The sequence below is a fragment of the Momordica charantia genome, assembly GCF_013281855.1.
Source record: "Momordica charantia cultivar OHB3-1 chromosome 9 unlocalized genomic scaffold, Mcharantia_2.0 BLBB01000009.1, whole genome shotgun sequence".
Classification (NCBI taxonomy): domain Eukaryota; kingdom Viridiplantae; phylum Streptophyta; class Magnoliopsida; order Cucurbitales; family Cucurbitaceae; genus Momordica; species Momordica charantia.
The window spans coordinates 30,725,768-30,750,059 of NW_028275167.1; the positions used below are offsets into that span (position 1 = coordinate 30,725,768).

General features: G+C 34.3%; 2 protein-coding genes across 4 annotated transcripts; both read right to left on the reverse strand.

Moving 5' to 3' along the window:
- Positions 1 to 786: 786 nt before the first annotated feature.
- LOC111019143 (putative alpha,alpha-trehalose-phosphate synthase [UDP-forming] 9) lies at positions 787 to 5,980 on the reverse strand. 2 transcript variants are annotated; one of them, XM_022295455.2, is made up of 5 exons: positions 5,824 to 5,980; positions 4,536 to 5,018; positions 2,066 to 4,152; positions 1,697 to 1,970; positions 787 to 1,597 (listed from the first exon to the last, which is right to left on the reverse strand). In XM_022295455.2, exons 3-5 carry the CDS (start codon positions 4,048 to 4,050, stop codon positions 1,274 to 1,276), a joined length of 2,583 nt encoding a protein of 860 aa, XP_022151147.1. In that variant the 5' UTR covers positions 4,051 to 4,152; positions 4,536 to 5,018; positions 5,824 to 5,980; the 3' UTR covers positions 787 to 1,273. The 2 variants fall into 2 exon arrangements, with proteins under 2 accessions (XP_022151147.1, XP_022151146.1); XM_022295454.2 differs by lacking the exon at positions 4,536 to 5,018.
- A 7,019-nt stretch (positions 5,981 to 12,999) lies between these two features.
- Positions 13,000 to 19,113, reverse strand: LOC111019199 (potassium transporter 6). 2 transcript variants are annotated; one of them, XM_088117721.1, is made up of 8 exons: positions 18,358 to 19,113; positions 17,748 to 18,240; positions 17,581 to 17,634; positions 16,076 to 16,336; positions 15,930 to 15,982; positions 14,704 to 14,821; positions 14,347 to 14,601; positions 13,000 to 14,223 (listed from the first exon to the last, which is right to left on the reverse strand). In XM_088117721.1, exons 1-8 carry the CDS (start codon positions 18,406 to 18,408, stop codon positions 13,154 to 13,156), a joined length of 2,355 nt encoding a protein of 784 aa, XP_087973847.1. In that variant the 5' UTR covers positions 18,409 to 19,113; the 3' UTR covers positions 13,000 to 13,153. The 2 variants fall into 2 exon arrangements, with proteins under 2 accessions (XP_087973847.1, XP_022151225.1); XM_022295533.2 differs by having other exon boundaries at positions 18,367 to 19,112.
- Between the last annotated feature and the right edge of the window lie 5,179 nt (positions 19,114 to 24,292).

The window sequence follows — 24,292 nt, forward strand, 5'->3', positions numbered from 1 at the left end:
TAATTTATAAAATAGATTTATCATAATTCATAACTAATTGAATAGATAAAAGTACGAATAACGTTCACTGTGGTCCATGATAATTATTCTGATACATGCTTATCTATATAAACACAAATAGGTGTTGTATATATATATATGTAAAAGCAGAAATTGGATTTATCGCCAGTAAATAATCAAATTGTTTTATAATAGCTCATCTAATTAGGAAGAATATACTCTCTGTAGGTTGAGGTATTTATTATTATTATTTTTTAGTTGGAAATATATGTCAATTACCGAATTGACACTTATTTTTTAAAATTAATATAAATTGATTAGGAAAGATTAATGAAGGTTAAGTTTACTCCTATGCTTAAATTCATTATTTTGAATTATGTATTCACCTGAGGGATAATCTTCTGAATAATTATTAACACTTTTACCAAGCTATTTTATAGAGTTGTTTCTATCAAATGATTGGCTTTCTTTATACTGCCCATTAAATCACTTTCAACAGCCAATACTATCAAGGAAAGAACAAATCAATTATTCTTAAAAAAAACAATAAGATATAATTAAAAGATAATTGTCTAAATAGATTTCTCCTGATTTTCATCTTCAATAAATAAATAAATAAATAAATAAATATATATATATATATATATATATATTTACACTGCAGGAATAACACTGTCACATTTCCCCAGTTCCCTTCATATCATTGCACGCAATACACACAACTCACAAGGGGTTTTCAATAAGCTAAAATTTGCTACTGCAATAAAATAACAAGAGAATCACCCAAAAAAGAATGAGCATCAAATTCATTCATACTTTATGCAATGCGGCCAAGAAAGAGTTCTTCCTATACACAAGTTAATGGAGCCCCCTAATGTATAAAACAAGCCACTATTGACATCTCGAGAAGAGGACAATTTTAGTGGGCGTCAGTTAGTTATAAATGATGTTATTATATACAAAACGAAACTCTAGTTCTCAAGGATATTGATGAATACACCAATATCATTTTTCAAGTTAATCAAACCGGCTCAAGAGCAGAAAACTGCATCACCAAAAGGTGACAGGATCCGTGCATCATCAAATTCTTGCCCATAACCAGACTCCAAACGCAATTCTATGAAAGAAGCAACCATTCGTGTGGATTCAGCGAATTGATCTTCCGTGCCAGGTGACTTCACAACCTCCAACTCGTACGGTTTCAACCCAATCCTCTGTTCAAGCACTCCAGTAATGGAAAACATCTTCTCTCTGCCACCAACTATTTCAAGATTCAAAAAACACTCTCAAAAGAAACTCGCATTTGTGGTAGATGCCGAGGTCTCGGACGTGAAGAAAAGGCAAGGCCTTGCAGCAATTTCACGACGTCGGAAGTATCATCGAGGTAAAACTTCGCCTTGCTTGGCTTTCGCCCAACAGTGCAGGCAAAAATTTCTGGAGCGGAAGGCAAGGATGGACTAGAGACTGTGCTTAATATGCTTTCAAACATATCTTCATCTGATCTATCATCTCCAATGCACATAACGAAATCAGGTGGTCTTCCACTATTCACCATTCTCGAGAGAACCTTTTCTGCGACCAACCCTTTGCTTACTCCCTGCGAGTAACAGCTCAAGAAGATATTACACTAGAGGTATAGTATACATACTAATTTGATAAGATAAACCAGGTAGAACCAGGAAATCAAAAAGAATACCTGTGGCTTCACTTCAACAATATGCTGGCCCCTTTTAACGACGACTGGATCGTTGGCAAGTACGTTTTCTAGATGGTCCAGCAATTCCTTAGCTTGACAGGATCCGAAGTCGGAATCAGCATCTTGATGATGCCAGACTAGAGCACTCTCTTTGGTTTCTATGCACGAGCCATCTGTTGCTTCCGTATATAGTCTCATCACTGGCTCTACAATCTTAATCCAATCCAGATCAGAAGACAACGGACTGAGTTCCCATTCTGAAGTTCCACCCCACCTGCAAAATGTAAGAAGCTTAGGAATTCGACCCCAAGAAACTTACACTAAAAAAAGGCAAAAGCTTAACATGAATCGAACATTTTGACTAAATACCTTATAAAGTACCCATGTTCTGCTGCAAGTCCCAACATCTCACAAGAGGCAAACCACTGACCTAAAGAACTTCTTCCCCTCCCACTAACAATGAACACGGTGTTACACGGGTCATTGCAAAGCGTGGTCAAAACAGAGATAACTTCAGGGCTTGGTGTCTTAATTATAGAGCTTTGTGAGATAATAGTGCCATCGTAATCCAAAAATATCGCCCTTCTATGTGTTCTTTTATAAGCTGAGACAATGTGATCAATTGATAACTTTCTAAAGCCAGGAGAAAGAGAAACAACTCTAAAACGCAGACCCAACCCAATTCCCCAGCACCGTTTACTGTAGTGATCTAGACATGCTCTCTCTAAATCTTGCATAAAACTGCGAGACCAATATCCTACATCATGGGAACTGACATATCGATAATGTTTCTCGTGCCGCAACTGCTTCTCTGACTCCTGCATGGTTATGGCCAGTTCCAAGGCATCGGCAACAGCATCAATATCCCAAGGGTTAACCCTGATAGCCCCACTTAAAGAAGGCGAGCAGCCAATAAATTCAGACACTACAAGCATGCTCGTCCGAGGAGAACCAACTTCTATGCCCATAGCCTCATCCATATGGGGAGTTCCTTGCCTGCAAACAACATACTTATATGGAACCAAATTCATACCATCCCTTACAGCACTCACTATGCAGCATTCTGCTAAAGCATAATAAGCAGTCTTCTCAAAACGTGGAACGGGGCGATCAATCAGAATTACTGGTTTGTAGTTATTTGAACCATAAGCTTCATTGATCCTTTCAGCAGCTAAGTACGTTTCCTTCTGAGCTTCATGTACATCTTTCCCTGAACCCCTTGCAGGGTTCACTATTTGAACCAGGACTATTTTGCCCCGCAACTCAGGATGCTGCCGTAAAAGCTGTTCAACGGCGAGCAGCTTCAGGCTTATACCCTTAAAAATATCCATGTCATCAATACCAAGAATTAATTTCTTCCCCATGAACTGATCTCGAATTTCTCTGGCTTTAGCAGATGTAGATGGAAGATTCATCACTGATTCTAGCCTACCCATGTGAATGCCCACAGGCAGAATTTTGATATATACGGTGCGGCCAAAATAATCTAGTCCAATATGTCCCCGCTTAGATTCATAGTCCAGGCCCAACATTCTGCTACAGCAAGAGAGGAAGTGACGAGCATAATCAAACGTATGAAAACCAACTAAATCACAATTTAGCAGGCCACGGAGAATCTCATCTCGAACTGGTAAAGTACGGTATATTTCTGATGACGGAAATGGGCTATGCAGGAAAAATCCAAGTTTAACTCGATTGTAGCGCTTCCTCAAAAACGTCGGAAGAACCATTAAATGATAATCCTGAACCCAAACAGAATCTTCCTCAGGATTGATGATCTCCATTACCTTGTCAGCAAATATCTTATTTGCAGAAACATAGGCTTGCCAAAGCAGCCGATCGAAGCGGTCACCGTGTTCTGGGCACATGGGTAGCATGTAATGGAATAAGGGCCATAGCTGCTGTTTGCAGAACCCAAGATAGAATTTCTTCTGGAGATCATAAGGTAGAAATGTAGGTACACACTGAAAATTGTCGAACAGCTTCTGAGCAACCTCTTCCTGTTCGCTGGCATCGATTTCAACTTTGAGGGAACCTACGTATATAACCTCTGTCTCAGGTGAAAACCCATCCTTTGCCTGCAATAGAATTGAATCCTCGTCTAAACTGAAGCACCATTTGCCAGACTGCCCATCTTTTTTAGCTTGCAAGGGCAACATATTTGCAACTATAATCTTCCGCTCACGGTATACAGATGAAGACTCCGAATCTCCGTCGTTGCTCCCATAATCATCCAATTCAGAAATAATTCCGGGAACAGTCATTACTCGTGGCAGGGACCTAGGTGTACGAGGAACATCCAGTAAATCTCCCGAAGCCAGGTCTAAAAAGTTTGAGGACGATCTTGATGCCATGACTCGTTTTTCGTTTGTTCTTTCCTCTTAGTGGCGAATCATACGGAGGGAACCAGAAAGACAAGAACTTGATCTGCGAATAAAGTGCAAGCACCCTCAAACCTACACAACGGACAACAAACAATGTTTAAGTCTCACATCTTTACTGGGTAAATTTCACTTACGCGAAATTCGATAGATCAGAAATCATGAGCACCCAAGCAGAGAATCAAGCAGGCACAAACTATACGTGCTAGTAGACTAGAACCGATAATTAATAAACAATTCCAACAGCCAGAGTACAGTTGCAACAAAGCGAATTAGCTATAAAGAGCAAGAAGTCATAGCCAAATTATATGACCTAATTTTGATCAGAAACTCAGATGTGATCCACAGAGAAGAAAAAATTAGCATTTAAACAGGAAAAATGAATCTGCTTAAACGCATTGATGTTTGAGAAACAGCATTATATGGGCAGAAAGTTCTTTGTGAACATTCTAAGGTACCTATATTGGACAATACAATCCCATCGCAGCCACTCGGTTTATAATACTTCTGCAATTCAACGCGTTTTATAGAGGAGCGATGAATGAATCCTTATACAGGCAGTCCGCAGGCTGGAATCATTCATAATCCCAATAGTGGCACATAGCTATTGATGATTGCAATTATTCATCCCAAATGATTTCGTGCTTACTATTACTCTGTCACTCACTTCCAAGGCAGTCGTATTAAAAAAAATGTAAAAACATATGGCAAAGGAAAATTTTCTTGCTGGCAAATAATAATGCCATGCATTAACTTTACTCTTCTGGAAAAGGGAGAACAAATAAGCTTCCAATCAGGAATTTCAGATCCAATTAAATTCTGCCAACTACTTTTTCCAGCTATATGCACAGGAAATATGTCCAATCCACCAATAAAGTTCATTTCGACGAAAAAACCAAATAGATAAACGTTGACGATCACTAGTTAGTAGTTGATACCATCTGTAAACCACGAAACATTAGAAAACGAAAACAAATAAATGCTTACATTAGAAACATTAGAAGTTAAAAATAAACGAAAACAAAAGATCAGTTATGACATCTGTAAACCACGAAATCGTGAACTGTGAAGTAAAAGCTTTCCGAGTGGGGTGTGACCGTGTGTCTTGGTACGCGAAGAGCATAGAAAACGATAAGAATGTTGAAAAAGCCACCACTGAGCGACCACATTTCCAGATCTCAGCGTAAGAGAATACAATCACTTCAAAAGAATCCGAAAATGGAACTCTTACCGGACACAGTTTCAAAGATGAGAGAAATTTACGAACCACTAAACCACAATTTGATCAAACATATTCCCAGCCCAAACGAACAAATTATACAACAGAAATGAATAACTCGCATACAAATGAACATAAATTTCACTTTCTAAACACAAAAAATAAAAGAGTTCGAGGACCGTGTGAACACCTTCAACCTCCCTTTTGGTGGCCGAGATACCACGAAAAAACTTCGAAAGAACGAAAAGTATAAGGTAATGAATTTTGTACGTATTCTATTTTTAAGCCGCAACGATGAAAAAGAGAGGAAAAAAACCGAGGAAAATGATAACGTCGTGCCAAATAAAGTACAAACCCCATCTGGCTGTAACAATTAAAAACACACACGAAACAACAACAAAATACGATGGATCGAATTCCGTTTCCTACGTGTTCCTCGGCAACCAGAGGGAACAAACAGAGTCTGAACAAGACTCAAACAAAGTCGAGCCACAGATCAGAAGACTAAAACAGGGTCGAAAACTCACAGTTCCGGCGATCGGAAGGGGAAGAACGTGGCCGGAGCTAGAGGTGGAAGGAAACTGTGCCGGTGCGTGACGGATCAGAGGGCCGGGACACAGAGAGAGTAGAGAGAGAACAAAGATCGGAGTTGGAAAAAAAAATGGTATAAATAGAAATACAGTTTATCCAAAAGAGAAATTGTTATTATCATTGGCTCAGGCCTCAGCCGGGTCTTATTTTTGACCAACCCTCTCCAGCGCCCCCCCCCCCCCCCCCCCCCCCCCCAGGCTCTCGGTTCGGACTTGGTTCGGGGAGGAGCAGTCGGATTGGTTTGGAAAGATTTTCAACTCTGCAGGTTAAATTACCCAAATACCCTCCCCACCGTTTTTGTATATATCCTATTCTTTTCCGATAAGAAGATAATATCCAACTTTCCTTTTTCTTCTTTTGAAACTTTAAAAAGTACGAAACGTATTCTCAGATTTTATTGCCGAAAACGTAGTCTTCATTTTCATTCTTTTTCTTTCTTTTCCTTTTTTTTTTATAAAGATAACATAGTATTCTCTCCATTTAATATTTATGAAGGTATCATTTATCCGACATAATTTCGGGTTTTTTTTAGGCACTTACCTTCTTTCTTTTTTTTATTCTAAATTCGAACTCCTGAAAAGTCGATAATATATTTTTTAATTAATTAATAACACTTACGTTAATATCATAAAAATAAATATGTATTTTTTTAATATATGGTAGATTTTAAAATTTTATAAAAACAGTATAATCTAAATCAAAAGATAAAATCTACCCATAAAAGTGAAATTTATGGTGTATATTAAAAAAATCAAATGTTGTGATATTTTTTTAAATACAAATTTTTTAAAGATTTTTTTAAATACATATTGTTTGGCTTTTTAATTGACCACTTATAAATTATAATGTGTAATAGCTTATCTATATAGTAGTCACTTAGTTGGAATATTATAATACAATTATTAAAGAAAAAATAATATTTTTAATTAAAAATAAAATTTACCAACTCTCTCGTTTATCCAGTAACCTATTCCTCTAGTAATTTTTTATTGTATTGTGTCAAACCTTCATTTATGAATTGTTTAATACCATTCATCACTTATTAATTTAATATTATATCCCGTCCATATTTAATTAACAATATTTATAATAGATAATTACTAATATTAAAATTGAAGTCTATATATTAACATGAATTCAATAGTAATTGACATCCATTTTGAAAAAATATTAGAATTGATGGAGACACGTCTAAAAATGTTTGATTTCGACCAAATGTATCACTTTAAAAAAAGAAAAAAAAAATATATATATATATATAAAAGTGAAAACGAGTATAATTTTGTAGTAATTAGCATGTAGTTTCAACCCAGAGGTTATAAGTTCAAATCCCCTCGTCATGTTGTATTAAATAAATAATATATATATTATGATATGGACTCAATTTCAAATAAATTTTCGAATTTCCACGTTGGAAATTGTGTCTAGGAAGGCTGAAAAGTAAATGGGACACTTTGGGTATTTGGATAAAAGTAAGTGGGCGGCGAGTCTTGATAATTCTTTTTTCTTTTTTTTTTTTGGAGTGCATTGTAGGCCAATAGGAGGAGCCGTGTAGGTGTTAAATAAAAAACATTATCTTCCAATAGTGTATTTCCACACCCTTTTTAAATATTTGAAATTTCAAGAACCATATAATACGATAATAAGTGATATTTAGGTCAAATCTTGATAAGCTCGAGTTAGGCCACCACTTTAATAGCTGCTTTACTGTTTACTCCCCCTAACAACAATATCAATTAATATATCAACCTTATTCAACAACATTCATACATGTAAATAATAAAATCAATGTTAAAATAATACTTTGTTTGTTATATTTTTAATTTTTGTTAGTATTGATTTCTATACTTTTAAAATGTTCATTTTGATTTAGTTTCATGTACTTTCAAATAATTCATTTTGATCCTCATCTTTTTGTAAAACGATCATTTTGGTTCATTTATTTTATTTTTAATCTCATTTTTATTTATCACAATTTCAAAAGAACACCACACTCAATATATTTATTGAAATGTAATCGTGTCGTAAATGAACATTTTGAAAAAATAGGGATTAAAATGAATAAAGTTGAAAGTATAATAACCAAAATAAATTGAAATTAAAAGTACAAGACCAAAATAATACTTTAACTTAAAATAAAATTTGTAGTTTTTTTATGGTAACTAATAAACATACCTCAACTAGACAATTCATATAACATCGACAAAAGAAATTCAAATATTTGAATCCTTACTTCAAAATATAATATACAGCATAGTGATCTGAAATCATTTCAATTTTAAGGAAAGAAGTAGATATTATTTACGACTCCAATTGAAAAAAGGAAAAGGTTTTCAAAATATTATAAGCATATTTAGATAGCTAATTGATTTCCTACTTTGTATTTGTTTTTAATAAAGTAGTTATTTTTATGATTGTCTTTGCTTAAAAGAAAATCATAGCGTAATATAAAAAATGATAACAACGAATGATACGGGCCGCGGGGGCAGTACCAGATTTCGTCCATGTCAGCCACATCCTAATGCCACGCCATAACCGACCTTTCATAACTTCAAACACCAAATAGCCATTTCCATATTATTAAAATAAAAATGACCATTCAGAAACTATAATTAATTTTTTACTTTCTTGAAAAAAAAAATCTCCCCAATCGCCAACCAAAGCCCATCAAATGACGGCGATCTTTTGGATATGCAAGTAAAGCAGGTATTAATTGATTATTAAAATTATAAACAATCCTTTATATATATATATATTTTTTCTTTTTCATTGATTTTTAATTAATTAATTAACGAGATTAGAATAATATTTTGTTGACTACGAGTTTCCACGTAGCCAGCCACGGTGCAAGCTTATCAGTTATCACAAGCTTAGGCTTAGTCATCTTTTAGTTGACGGCGATGGCAAATTGACGGTATTAATGAAATCAAGATTTGATACTTAATGCTCCTCCCTTAATAATGGTATTAATGCTATGGATAATACCTAACCCTTCCTTAAACAAATTTTAGAAATTATTTTAAACATTTTACCTTTTTTTTTTTAACAGGAATGTAATTCTTTTTTTTTTCCAAATATCTATGTAATCTGACAACATTTAATCTGGACAGGAATCACTATATTTGACGTGACAACAAATAATATAATATAATATGATTGATTTGAAGCTTATTAAGATCTAGTGGAGATGGAGGAAAAAGGCAAGGGTAAGTGGGTAAAACAACAGGGGGGTAAAAATGGTAAGTGGGGATTTATGAGTTGGCTATTTATAAAGACAACTGGAAAACGCAGGCGGGGCAGATGAATCTGATCGGGGAAACCACAAACCAAACCGGTGCATCTCACCTACTCTACTGCCCTACTGCCGCTAAATAAATTATTCATCATTTTTATATAATACCTATTTTTATAAATTATTTCGAAATAATTCGTCTATGCTGATTGCTATTTATATACATTAGTGAGTACATTTTATTACTTTTACTTTTAAAGATATTTTATAAAATACAAATCTCTCTTCCAGTTCTTCTAAATTTCTCTCTCTTTTTAAATATCGTCTCTCAAATTCTTGGTCCTCTAGTTTTCTATTTCTTTTTAAATACTATTTATCCCACTTTTACAAATTTAATATAAACGATAATTAAGAGATATATGAAGTTTTTTTAGAGAGAAAAAAGTTATTTTAGAAAAGTAGAATTTATAAAGATGGAGAAAAAAATAATTTGGAAAATATAATGAGAAGAAAAGGAGAGAAAAATTAAAAGGGAAGACAATAATTAAGGAAATCATTGAAATTAAAGGATAAAATAGAGATAGACATATATATGTTTTTTTTTTAATTTGGTATAGGATTTAATTTTGATTTTTCCCGTTGGCTGCTGCCATTTTCCTCGTCCCGCCCACTTATTTCCAGGCAGTACGGAAAAATCTGCCACGTGTAAGATTGTGAGGGGTGAGGGCCCACTTACCTCGTCGACCTAACTTGGGGAGGCGGGACCCACTTGCCTTACCCGCTCCGTGCCTCCTCCCCTCCCATGGAATGGAGGTGGGGTCCATGTCCAAGCGACGAGACGATAGACCAGAGGTGGACACGTGCAGTCCACGTGAGGGGAGTAGTGGTGGGGCCCACCGGGGGGTTTTTGAAAATAGGGGAAATTGAAATGATGATGGGGTGGGGCCCACCGGGTAGCCAGGAGTTGGAGTTTTATCCGTTTGCCGCGTTTTACGTGCATAGTGAGAGACGGTTGGGTTAGAATTAGACTACTGAGTATTGAGTTTTTGAGATTTCGATTTTTTTTTCTCTTTTCTTTTTCCAATTTTAAAATAAATAACGTGGGTCCCACGCCTCTGTCGAATGTTCCAAACGTATCTTTCACGCTTCCATTTCGAACTCTATTATATTCTCCTTCTCCCCTACCCTAAACCTAAACCCAATACCTCTTATTTCCATTTACCGAGCCAACCTAATCACCCCTATTTTCCAATTAAGTAATCTTCTTTGCTCACTAATTTACAACTTTAAATCTTTAAACGTTCCATTCTAAAATAATTATATTACATCTTTCGATGTTTAAGTATTAAATTATAGTAATATGCTGTTCATAAAGAGGAGATCGAAACTTCAATACATAGTGTGCAGTTACAAGTGGTATTTGTTTCAGAAAAATTATATAATCAATCCTAAAGACTTTAGGTAATTGTGTTGGAGGACTAGCATCAAAAGGAACATAGTATTCAAGACCATGACCTTATAGAGTTGTAATTAAGGATTTGCAATTTCTAGATTAGGTAATTGCTTTCAGTGAGTTTTACTTATTTTGACATGGTTTCCAAGATTAATACTATTAGATGAAGAATTCTTCCATGAATTACGTAAAAGACATCAATCACTCATAATGAAATTCAAAATTTTAAGATCGAGAAAAAAAGAAAAACGGTGTTGGTAAACAAGGCTTTGATACCAAGTCTGATATCAATAGTAGAGAGAAAGCATGGTAAAGAAGGATAAAGAATACAAGTGCCTATTGAATATCTTATCTCTATATTATTAATGAGTGAGTTAGCAATGGTTTATATAAACGACCTTTAAGAATAATAACAATAATTGAGGACTTAACTAATAATAACTCATACAGCCATCCATTGATTCATGGTTTAACTAATTCACGGTATCTAGGACATTGTAATTTTAGATTTGTGATACTTGATATCATAATGCTCTTCGGTGTAAGTTTTTTAATGGATTAAATTACAAGTATGGTCCTTGAATTATTTCGGTTTAGTCTCTTAAATTCATACTTGATAAAAATATCTATCCAAAATTTTTAAGATGGTATCTATTTGCTTTCAAAAGTTGTTATCAATTTAACATTTACATGCCACACTACCCATATTATTTAATGGTAAAAGTAAAACGAGCGAAATGAATGATGTATATATCGATTAGACATGAAACTAAAAATTCAAAGAGTCTATTAGACATATTTTGAAGTACAACGACCATATTGATACAATATTACAAATGTAGATACATATTATAAATTAGTTAAAGTACCTAACATAATAAACATTACTCAACGATTAAGACATCCACTCATTTTTTTTCAAATCAAAGATTTAAATTTTCATCTTATATTTGTTACCCTTAATTTTAAAGTTACCAAACTTATAATTTAATATTTTTTCAGTGAAAGAGGGAAGGGAATGTCATTTGGTTATATTGTTTTTGTTAATTAAATAAGCAAAATATAGTTTTCAAGTAAACCAAACCGCCTCTTCTTTTCAAGAGAGTCTGTAATGGAAAAGTACAAAGCCCTCACGCCAACTGTTATATTAAAAAAAGAAAAAAAAACAATATTTTATTCGAATATTGTAAATAAAAAACAGAATTTAATATAAATTGGACAGTGTACAATGAATTGGAGGTGGTAAAAGTAAAGGTATGTATCTTTGTCACGTTGACTTTGAATTTAAATAATCCATATGGCTGCTTACGTGGAAGGGTCGGGATGGATAAACAGATGAAAGAAGATGATTGGTCGGTGCTATTGCTTAACTGTCACAGCCTTGGACTGGACACGCAGATTTTACACTATAATTTAATTCATTAATTTAAATTTTTAAAATAAAGGGTCACAAAATATCTGTTAAATATTAGACAATATAGAATGGAAGGATATATTTGAGATTTAGAAAATAAATTAAGGGTAAAATAGAGAAAGAAAGAAAAATTAAAAAGAAATTAAATAGGCACGTGGCACTCGCATGCTTTTTATTTATTTATTAAGGCCGCCGGTCCGCCACCTCCAATGTGGGCCCAGCGCGAGGATGGTGACCAACCAGGCACCAGTTCACTTCACACGCTCAATTGCGTGTCGAAATATCAACTTTTTCTTTTGTAAATGACTTCAAACTTCAATAAATTATAAACTATTTTCTTACAATTGTTATAGTTATTTATTAACTATACTTTTTTTAATCTTAGAAAGAAAAATATAAAGACCTATGATATATTTTACCATTTTATTTACATTAAAAAAAAAGAAAACTTTATCGAATGGATTATAGATTATTTATTGCTAAAATTTGCACATAATCTTAAGAGCATATTTGAAATTAAAAAAAAAAACATCATCTACTAATAGAATTTTTTATTTTTATTTTTTGTGATAAAGATCTAATAATAGACTTGTTTATGAGTTCTTAAATACTTCACACGCTCAGCACGTGTAATTAAGATAGATGGAATATATGTAGTGTTGATATAGTATGGAGTCACCTACATTCTAGAATGACATTAGAACTACTAAATTTAGACAATTTAAAAACAATATAATAATTAATATAGCAAAATACAACTGAAAATAATATGGTGGTGATAAAAACTCCCTTCAATTGAAAAGTCCCAAAATCACAACTAACATATCTGTTGTTAGGACGTCTCATTGACATTACCAATGGTGACAACGCAACAAAATCAAAAAAAAAAATGAAGAATCCATTGATGAAAAAAACGAGGAAAATAAATAATGAATTAATGCTCAAATCAAATGAATTGCTGGATCAACCAAAAAAGAAAAAGAAAGTTTTGTGTCATGTTCCACATGCAAACATTTGACTAATTGAATTATGTTTTGTTATTCCCATTTTCCTCAAATCCACACTTGAATTTTATAGGCTTTTTTTTTTTTCAATATTTTTACAGATATTACAGCTTTCTATACCCATATCTATCTACATAGAATTCTAGTATTATTATGGTTAAAACTAAACAAGATACATCATACCCACCTCAAGGGTTGATGATGAATGTGATGAACCTACAGGGTAGTTAGCTTCTCTGCTGTTCTTCCTCAAGAACTCGTAAATGAAGTCGATCGACACCCTTTTCAGCATGCTCGATCCTTGTTTTGCTTTCATGTGCGACCGTCCTAATATGTAAGCTACTCCTCCTTCCCTTGCTTCCATTAGATTTTCTAGTTCTGCCATTGCATCGGTGTTGATCTTTGGGCTCTCGGGTACGATGAAACGCACTCTTTTCCTCAATTGAATTGGAGCTGGCGACCTTATTTCCCTTGCGTCTGAAGCTGCATACAGTTCTTCAGAGTCTGCGTCGTTATTGTTCTCAGCCATCTGAATTCTATCTTCATGGGTAGAAGATGTCCCGACGACTGTCATATTTTCACCATCTCTGTCAAAACCGTGTTTGGAATCACTAGACTCTGGATTCCCTGACCTCATAAACTCTGCTATGCTGCATATAAGATCATTCTCAAACCCTACGTCGTCTTTGTGAACATCTCGATACCCATATCGTACAATGCACCTATAGAGTCTATATTCGCTCGTACCTATACGACCTATTAGAAACCGTTCCTCAGGTCTAACACGTGGCACCGGGACATGTTTGATGCAAAGGAAAACGAGAACCTGATGGAAGGCAGGAATATTGGTGACGAAGTGGGTGAAGATACCCGGGATTCCTGAAACAAGCTCCGTCTGTATGAGACCAATCCCACGAACCCTTACGATGCCTAGGCTGGGACCCAAACTAAGCAGCCAGTTGATAGAAACCTTGTTTTGGATGTCAAATTCATACTTCTTAAGAGTACCATAGTGCCAGACATACATAACAATCAGCAAGACAAGAGAAATAGCGATGGGAACCCAAGCTCCTTCAAGAAATTTGATGAGAGAAGCTGAGAAGTAGAGAGATTCAATGCTGCCAAAGAAGAAGATGAAGCCTATTGCAAGAAACACGCTTCGATGCCAACACAGGACGATAACAAGAGACATCAAGCACGTAGTAACCAGCATGACGGTTATCACTGCCAGACCTGTTCCCCAGAAAATGAACCATCAATCACGTTTAAAAACAAGAAGAAATAGAGTTTTAGTTCAGAGGGCCGAAAATTATGTGCAACTGACAGATGACTGCTTTAATATAACCAGAACCATACCTGAGGCATGACCCAAGCGCTTTGTGTCTCTGAAACCTATGGTAACAGCCAAGCACAACAGCATCAAAATCCAATTAACCTCCGGGATATAAATCTGACCGTGAACTTTCGAGGATGTATGGACAATTTTAACTTGCGGAAAGCAACCCAAAGCGGAGCACTGCTTTATAATTGAGAAAGTTCCGGTGATTATAGCCTGGCTTCCTACTACTGCAGCAAGCACAGCGATTATAAGGACAGGCCACCTCAATTTCTCTGGAAATGGAAAACAAAAGTCAATTAGCCAAATATTTTCAAAACTTGAATTAGATCTGAAATAACTTTCATGTGGTGTGGAAACCCATTCTTAAGGCCTACCAGGTACAGATACATAAAACCCAATTACATTTGGAGTGGTATGATTTTGAGATAGATAGGCAGCTTGTCCCATGTATGCTAGGAGGAGAGATGGATAAACCATAAAAGTGAAAGCAATCTGCAAGGGTTTTAAACAAAACAGGTAACTTAGAAAATGGTCGAGATGAAGAAGACATGCTTCAGAAAACCAGAACACAAGCGCAGATTCTTGCAAAATCAAACATCAATTTTCAAATACGCAGTGTATAGAGGTTGTTAGTAGATGATAGGTTATCAACGATCTAAGTCAGAAACACAAGAGCACATGTTATACAATTCAACGGGCAAGATGCTTAAAAAGTATAATGAGGCAAAAGTGCACAACTGTCTTAATATAGAGATAACTCTTGTGAGAAGGCATCTTTTCAGTTTGTGGGACCAGGTTTATCCTATAGAATTACATTAGTAGCAGAAATTATGAGGACTGGCTGAAATATGATAGGAAACGATAACGCAAATATGATCAATAAACACCTGAATGTTACATGAATAATATGTATCAAAGGAACCATAAAAGATGGAGATATTGGCAAAATAAAAATACAAACACGCTAGCGAACGGTAATAATCATGGCCCAGTTCTACTAATGATCAATTCTTCAATTAGTCTTATCTAGAGTTATAGGTGGGATACTGATCGTACAAACAAGTCACTGGTGGGAATTCAAGAAAAAGATGAAGAAAGGTGAATGGAATTTCTCCCCCTCACCAATCTTCAGTTAGACACTGATATAACAAGCAAGTTAATGATGGGATCATGAAGCAGACACTTGAAGATCAAGGAATTTGGAGAGTTAATATAGTTTCTGTATTTATGCTACAATAAAAGAGAACCGTTGAAGCCAATATTAGTAACTTGTAAAGAGACATGCTAAAAGTCTTGGGCTACACACGAATGAAAAAAGGAGGCATAAAGGAGATAGACATGGGCTACTCATCAAGCCTTAAGCATGAATGGAAACAAGATATCCTACTTCTACAGAGTTCTTAACTATTCAAGAATCAAGACAAAAAGAAGAAATATAATGTAATTGAGATGGGAACTAAGGTACCATCATTAAAGCTCGATCATAAACTGATGGCAATGACAGTGGGGTGTACACTCAACGATTTGAAAGAAGTGTAATTTAGTTTACAAGAAAATTCCTAAGTATTAGTAGACCCAATATTCAAAAGTTATATTGTACCTTAATTGATAGCTGTGAGAAATGCCCAAGGTCTGCAAACATCGCCTCTGAACCTGGAACAGTGAAGAGATAAATTTGATTAACAATTGAATGATTTTGCTTGTAATGGCGCGACATGATGAACAAAACTAAATGCATGCATTTACCAGTAATGCACAACATAATTCCACCAAGTGACATCCAACCTCCTTTTTGTGTTTTCTTAAGAAATTGGAACATGTAACGAGGAGAAATTGCTCTATAAACACCAGGATTCCAGTGAATAATATTGTACAAGCCAGTGGCACTGATACACAATAGCCAAACTGTCACTATGGGAGCAAACAAGAAGCCTATCTTGTGCGTGCCGTAGTGTTGAAGAGCAAACAAGCCTATCAGTATGATGCATGTGATTGGGACTTCTATATCTGCAGGAACATAAATTTACATGAGGAACTGGTCTGACAGACTCCAGTATTTAACAGTATAATACAAACTGATGGGTCAGGGTAATTGTTGGGCAAGAAACTAACAAAATATAGTTGAGCAAAACTCAATGGGCTATCATATAGTTCTTCTGAAAATAGTCTAATAGAAATAGTCTAATAGATTAGTATCTTTGCTCATAAAAGAACCACCATCTAGTATCACAACTAATTACTTGTGACACCATCCACAGTGTACATTCAGAGAGTGATATGGAAGCCGGGTGTGTTTCCGGAAGTTGTGGAAGTAGTTAGTAATGGACTAACTATGATAGAAAATAAGGTACTGCACAAAAAAAAAAAAAAATCTATTCACTATGAACCAAAATAGCAGGCTGTAGGATCAAATCATTATTTATTGTCATTACTTCTAAAATCACTGGCTTGTAAATAATGATTTCAACTGCACAGCGGTCTTATTCTTAAATCTTAACCTTTACAATCTACTTTGATTCCATGCTTATAAGTTATAACTAAGCTCCATGCTTATGATGTAGTCTTTCTTTCTAGTTTTCCACAAGCACCTCAGAAAAACAAAAACTTTTTTAAGCAAATGGGAGGGTCAAAGAGATACCCGGCAGCTCACACGGTATTACCCATACTTAATTGTTAAACATTATTCCTACACTGAGAGTCGCTACAATTTTTCAATCTTCATATAATCACAGTTTAAACTTCTTCGTCATTAAAGTCCAACGCTTCTTTATCCCCACTTCTTTGTGAAAGAGAAGATTCATACTGCCAAAGTTCAGTCTTCTCCACAGTGCTCCCCCCTTCTTAAACACTACCCTCCAACAGTTATATAAGTAGTGGTATGTCATGTCCTATCCAACACAGTAAGCAATTCAATGCAATCGATTGCAACTTGTGAGGAGACTTGTCAGTATGGTCTCCCAAGTATAGCGATCAATATTGTTGACAACTGTTTGTGATGATTGCATAACATACTAAAGAAATCGACAGTGACCCTCATTCATAAGAAGACAGGTGAAGTTGGATACTCAAAAGAACATTTTTAAACAATAGCCAACAGTTTGGACAAAAAATTGGGACCATTCGTTAGATTTCAGGGAAAACGGAAGCTACTGGCGATTTTCACTTCTAATTTTACCACTGAACCCCCACCCCAGTCCTCAGAAACAAACAAGTCATGTTCCAATTAAAAATGGGCAAGGATAAGTTCTTACATTTGTGATGCTCTTTCGACATGGTATGCTCGAGGCCAGAAACCGCCGAAAAAACTGACAGGAAGTTGAAACAAGAAATGAATGATAAACCACCATCCAATTTAAGAAAATTAAATGGAAATCGAATGGGCGAGCAACAGTGAGATTGAAAATTAGTGAATGATTACCAGAAATAGCCGGTGTCAGGATGCCATCCCCAATCACCATGCAAGCCCCAAGTAAAGCAAGAACGAGCAAGAATTTCTGCAGAATCCGACGCTTCTCCAACGCAGATTTGAGTTTGAACCCAAAACTTTCCTGAGGCGGTGGACCGTGGATATCCATCTTGTACTCAGCGAGTTCAGCGTCAACCAACTGAGTATTGGGCAATGAGCTAACTCGGGCGTGTCGACACAGCAACGAATAGAGAGCGAACGTCCCTCCCTCGCCATTGTCATCGGCTTTAAGGACGATAAATATGTACTTGAGCAGAGGAACAATAGTGAGAGTCCAGAAAACGAAGGACAAAACGCCGTAAATCTCGTCGTTGCTGGTGGTGTGCTCGATATCTTCATCAGCAAAAGTGTTCTTGTAGACATACAGAGGCGAAGTCCCCAACTCCCCATAGACAACGCCAAGGCTCTGATAAGCCATCATCAAAACCGTCCTCCATGAGTCTTTCTGCGAAAAACGAAGACAGTGAAAATCGAAACAGGGGTTGAAACTTGTAAGGCCAAATCTCCCAAAACAGAAATGAAATCAAAGGCTGAGGACTTAAATGCATGTTACAGAACGTACAGGACTTACCTTCGCATTCTTCTCATTAACCACCCCACTTTCCAGATCCATAACCAGAAGGGGGTCAAGTTTTTCAAAAGTTGAACAGAACCATTTCTCTACTCCAAACTTAAATCCCTATTTGGGGCAACTTTTAGGGGGAGGCGAAGGAAGGAGACGGATAGAGAAACAAAAAGTATTTTAAATCTTTTTATACAATAGAAAAACAAGGATTATATTATACAAATCAAATTGGGTGACTTCGCAGATCCACGATGAGTTGCCTAAGAATGCCAGATACTCAAGAAACCCATTATTTTAAAACTTTGAGAATTAAATAACAATTTCAGCAGAACACACTGAAAACGGAAGTGCTAAAAACGCCCTTCAGTAAGTTTGGAGAAAATACAGGAATATACCAACAAGAACAACAACCCAAAAGTCTTTGAAACTTGAAAGAAAAAACATATATTAAATACACATGTCTCTGTAGGGAGAGAAGGGGATGTGATTGAAAAATGGCAAGAACAACGAACACGAAAAGCCTGAGAAAATCGAATATGTTCCGTAATCATTCAGAAAGAGACGGGAGGGAGAAGAATTCAACGGTAGTTAATTTGAAGAAGTTCGAAGAGAGTTGAAGAAGAAACAGAGATAGAGGAGAAGAAGAACCAACAGCTAATCAACGCTTCTCTGCGATTAAGCGAAGAAGGAGGAGGAGGAGGAGGAGGAGGAGGAGAAGGAGTATATTGGTTATTGTCAGGATTTGGGAGGACAGATGCCATTGTGGGTATATTTTGTTACCTTCCAAAAGGTTGAATGAACTCGGTGAATTTGGGGCGAGTTGACTCAATGTGAGAGATGATGACGTAACTGACATGGAATTTGCTGCACACATAACATAACCATGCCAAATTGCCAACCACCGATTATGACTGCGTTGATCTTCATTCTCCCCACGGGAACAACAAAATCGAACTAAATTTTGTTTAAATCACATCTTCACTCCAACTTAACTTCCCATCGCAAAAACGAGCAGCTAATTGACATATATCTAGATTGTGAGTTCATATTTAAAAAATATAATTAAGAATGTAACGATAACGGAAAGATATATTTTATAAGTATAGACAGTGACTATCAATATCATTTCTTAATCATGTTTCTATGATCTCATGATCCTTCATTTGATGGGGTACGGATTCATCCATGTATCCCTCATCTCTAATTCGACGTCACGTAAAGAGTCTAATTTATTTTTAAAAGTTAAAAGACCTATCAAATACAATTTTAAAAGTTCAGTATTTATTGAAGATAAATTTGAAAGTTATAACGTAAACTTTATAATTTAGACTAAAAAGAGTCTAAAAAGAAGATTCAATAGTCAACACTCAAGACTCAGGTTTTTTTTAAGTTAGATTCAAAGGATTTGTTCTAGAAATAGAAACCAAGTCAAAGTTTTCAAGCAACAGGGCAGTAAATAAGAGGATTGGGAAAAAATGAAAAAACTAAAATAGGAAAAGTATTTTAGAAATAAAAAAAGGTCATAGAGAATAAATCTGATGAAGGCTTTGGCTTTGCTGAAGTTGGGAAATTTGGATTCATCCTTTTTTAAGGGAATCCCTTCGAAGTGAAAGTCCTTCAATTTTGGATTTTTGCTCTTACAAGTTATACCACACTTCAGGGGAAAAAACTCCATCCCCTTTCGATTTATCCTCCTTTTTTTTTTTGGAAAAAAAATTAAAAACAATTTGAGAATGCCAAAAAAACACTAACCCATTTACTTCTACACTTAAATTCAGTTGAATTACGTGTGATCTTCCGCATGATCCATAAATTCTTGGGTTTTTAATTTTCTAAAAGTAAGTCAACTTACATGGTCATAATTTAATGTTTATAGCATTAGTTTCTATACTTTTTAAGATCAATGAGTAATTGATGGGATCAAATCATGCTAAATTTATGTCTAATAAATTAACATGACGTGGACGACATTTATTAGTTTGTTTCAATTTAGTTGCAAAATCTAAAAGTACTTGTTTTAATCAAAAATAGACTAAAGCATCAAAGTTTTAAAAGATAATTGAGGAAGAAGATCCTATAAGACAATGAGTTGGCACTACGAAAATTGTGTCAGCATGACATTCAAAAGAGTAAAAATTCTCAAGTCAAATTTTCTCACGTATCTTATTCTTTCTCCTTATGAGTATTTATTTAAAAGGAGAAATAACCTTTGGCATCGTGTGCCCATCGCAACGGTTACCTTCGAGATTCTAGACGAGAGATGCGCCACGAGGCAGGAGATGCAATTAGGCGATTTCTATTAAACTTCAAAACATTAACGACTAGTTCGGCCATGGATAAAGTCACACTAGTTTGGAAGTTCGATATTCATTGCGTCTAAACTTTCCCAATAAATATACATAGAATTGGACGACTGTCAACTTAATGATCACGTGTCAACTGTCACCTAATCGGATTCGATGGTACTGACATTTTTATAAGTATGGGTAAACTTTTTGCCGTTGATTACAAATTCTCCATATAATGCTGTTGATTTTAAACTTTCAAATATTGTTCTTAGTTATATTTACAATACCAACGGATGAGACTTCAAGGGGTGTGAAACTACATTCATGGTAGATTTCAAAACATAAATTTGAACCAAGTTTAAAATGGTAGAGCTAAAAGAATATATTTATTAAGTTAAGGAAGAAAATAGTAATTTTGGAGTGGTGGCAGTGGAAGTAATTTTCTTGGTTTGGTTGTTTGAGTTGGTGGGGGGAAACGGTGCGTATTGGGTGGGTTTGACTTGTAATACTCAACCTGGTAGTAGTTTATTTACTCCATATGTCTAGAGAAATTAAATTAAATGGGTCCAAAGTCCAAAGCGTAAAAGATTGATGGTTGAAAAATTAAACGAAGATAGAAGGTAACGATAATTTCTACAAGTGGGGAATACGTAAAAAAAAAAATAAAAAAAAAAAACAACGAAAAATCATCAATAATGCTTTTTGACCAAACATAAAAGGGAAAAGAAAAACAAGGCAACAAGGAAAGTTGATACAAGTTTGTGATAAGAAGGGTGTCGGTTCATCAAAGCTTCACATTTTTCAAACTGATCTTTTTCTATTTAATTTTTAAATACTATTTCTATTTAAACTTATTTTTATCTCTATATTTTCAATTTTGTTTCCTTGGTAATCATCTACTTTCATACTTTTGATCCCTATTTTCAAAATTTTAATACAAACGTTATTTGTTAGTACACAATAAAACCTTTTAATACACATCTATAATTGCATTTGAGATAAAAGTAAAAATAAAACTATCAAAATAGTCACTTTTTAAAAGTACAAAAACCAAAATAGATGTTTTTGAAAGCAAGGAGACTAAAATGAATAAAATTGGAGAGTAATACATAAACCAAAATGAACGTTTTGAAAATACATTAATCAAAATGAGCCAAAGCTATACTAAAATAGTATTAAAATTGTTTATTTTAAATTTATTTTTATCAAATTACAACATTTCTAAACTTTAAACGCGCTTATTTTACAATGCTCTAATTAGGTATTTTTTTCCTTTTTACCTTTGAAAAAAAAAAATGTCTTTCGCTATTTTAAATATCAATTGCTAACACCGTTGATAAAAACCAACCGAACAATAATGATGTAAACATGCCATGATGGTATGTGAACTAAACCAAAAATAGTCTAATATATCTAATATACATATCTTATTAATATATCTAATAATAATATTAGCGATCAAGGTCAAATATATATAACTATAGTCTAAAGTTGAATATTGTAGCAAGCTTAAATAAAAAGAATAACTAAAGTTACTAAATTCATAAATTACTTTCTTTTCTTATTTAAAAGATTCTATTTTAACATTGTAATCCCTCAATCACAACTACGCTTTGGAAAAAAAATAAAAATAAACAATTAAGTAAAGTCAACGTAATGTGGTTTTCGTAAAGTTTTACCGCACGTAAAACTATATGGAATAGAGGTTAGGGTGAGGTGACACCCACTCTAATAAAGTTGAGGCTAAAAATGAAGGTTCCATTTTCATAATTACTATTTTGTTTGAAGGGCTAATATCTGCAAATAATATATAAATCAAAAAGGAAATTGATACCAAAGTAGAATTAAACTATTTTAAACATTATAGTGCAAAAAATAAAATAGATAAAAAACATAGTAAAATATCTTATAATAAAATTGGTACGTTGAATCATAAAAATGGATCGCCCCTCTAAGTTCTGAAGATGTTGACAGAGGCTCATAACATACACAGAGAAGTTATGATGCTCAAGTCAGTTTAAATAAATCTATTATTTAGAGAGAGGAATAGTACCACCTACTTAAAAAGTGAAGTGAGGTTTCTATTTATAGGTATTGGTAGTCCGCCGATCCTACTTGCTTAACGGTTACCATCATTTCAAAACTCGCGGCGTGTTGTCGAAAAAACAATTAAGAGCATGAGAGGAGCGATATTGTGATCATCAACTTATTCTTTACCAAAGTTGTTAAGATCTATATTGGTTAGTTTGACCTCTACGAAGGCACGGACGACCATCCAATGTATTTGTCGGCTAGAACAAAAGGAGGGTCGTCGAGCTACTTTGTCTTCTTTCCAGACTTATGTATTCGTGTTGTAGATTGTTGTGGTGACGTGACACTTTTTAACCTAGTTAACACGTGTAAGCTTGGTAAATTACCTCCAACATAATATAATAGTAAAAACAAACTCGTAGATAAAACATCTACTACCATTCTTAAAGTCATGGTTTCATCATCCACTCTCACCATACAATTGTTTGATAACCCTTTCCTGTTTTTATATTTTTACTTTCTCGAATATATATAGTTTGAGTTATTTGTCAAATTTAAAACACAAAAACAAGTTCATAAAATTACTGTCGGAGTAGTAGTGCATTTTAATATTTCCTATATTTAGAAACACAAGAACCCATTATTTATTTGGGTGATTATGGTTTTATAAAAATGAAGTGAAAATCGTTTTCATAGCCAGACAAGGGGTGCCCCCATCAGGTAGTGCCTGATAGGTTATCAGAAATTGGTCAATATAAAAAAATAATAATAAAAAACAACTCCTTTTTGCCCAATAAAAGTTGCCCTGGCCTTTGCCACCCCACCTATTTTTATTTTATTTATTTTGCCTTTTACTCACAAACTAATCCCTTAGGCCTTAGGCCGTGTTTGGCTTGAAAATTGACATCACCACTAACCATTCATTACAATTTAGCTGACCACACATCTTCTATTTCTATCTCAGTACGTAATTGGGAGCATAGTTTTAAATATCTGTCGACACGTCGATATTTCTGTCAATATATCTATATTTTCATAGGTTTCATGGGCTCGATATCGAGGATAAATCGACATTTCCATCGTAGTATAAAAAAATCGATAAAATATAAAAAATATCAATAAAATGTCACTAATATATACATAATATTAATATTAATTATTTTTTAACTTATTTAGAAATATGAAGATGTTTATTTGTTAATTTAAATATTTTTTACAATCTTTTAATTTCTATAACATTTTTACAGAAATATTCATAGACATCGACATTTAAAATCTTGGTTGGGAGTGATTATACAATTAGTAATCTTAGAAAAAACTGATTTGAGTATAATTTATTTTTCAAAATCACCATCATACCTTAAAAATCAATTTAAAATGATTTTAAGATTTTTTAAATGATACTTGGATGATATTTAATCAATAATTTATTTACATATTAAATGACAATAGTAAGAAATTTACTATACTTTTTTAGTCCTAAGAAATTTACTATACCTGTGCAACAACTAATAAGAAAAAAAATAATCATTTATCTTATATTTAAGATTTAAGCTAAATTTTTAGATAATTTTTATTAGGGATGAACAAGACATATGTAGTCTCTCACCTTA

Bases quoted from the DNA above. Each gene is read 5' to 3' on its own strand.
- LOC111019143 (XM_022295454.2), bottom strand. From the start codon at position 4,050: ATGGCATCAAGATCGTCCTCAAACTTTTTAGACCTGGCTTCGGGAGAT. The intron at 1,971-2,065 runs GTATTTAGTCAA...TACATTTTGCAG, and splicing joins GAACATGGGTACTTTATAAG to GTGGGGTGGAACTTCAGAAT. The intron at 1,598-1,696 runs GTATTCTTTTTG...TGTTACTCGCAG, and splicing joins TTGTTGAAGTGAAGCCACAG to GGAGTAAGCAAAGGGTTGGT.
- LOC111019199 (XM_088117721.1), bottom strand. From the start codon at position 18,408: ATGGATCTGGAAAGTGGGGTGGTTAATGAGAAGAATGCGAAGGTAAGT. The intron at 18,241-18,357 runs GTACGTTCTGTA...CGTTTTTCGCAG, and splicing joins AGAATGCGAAGGTAAGTCCT to AAAGACTCATGGAGGACGGT. The intron at 15,983-16,075 runs GTAAATGCATGC...TCACTGTTCCAG, and splicing joins AATTATGTTGTGCATTACTG to GTTCAGAGGCGATGTTTGCA.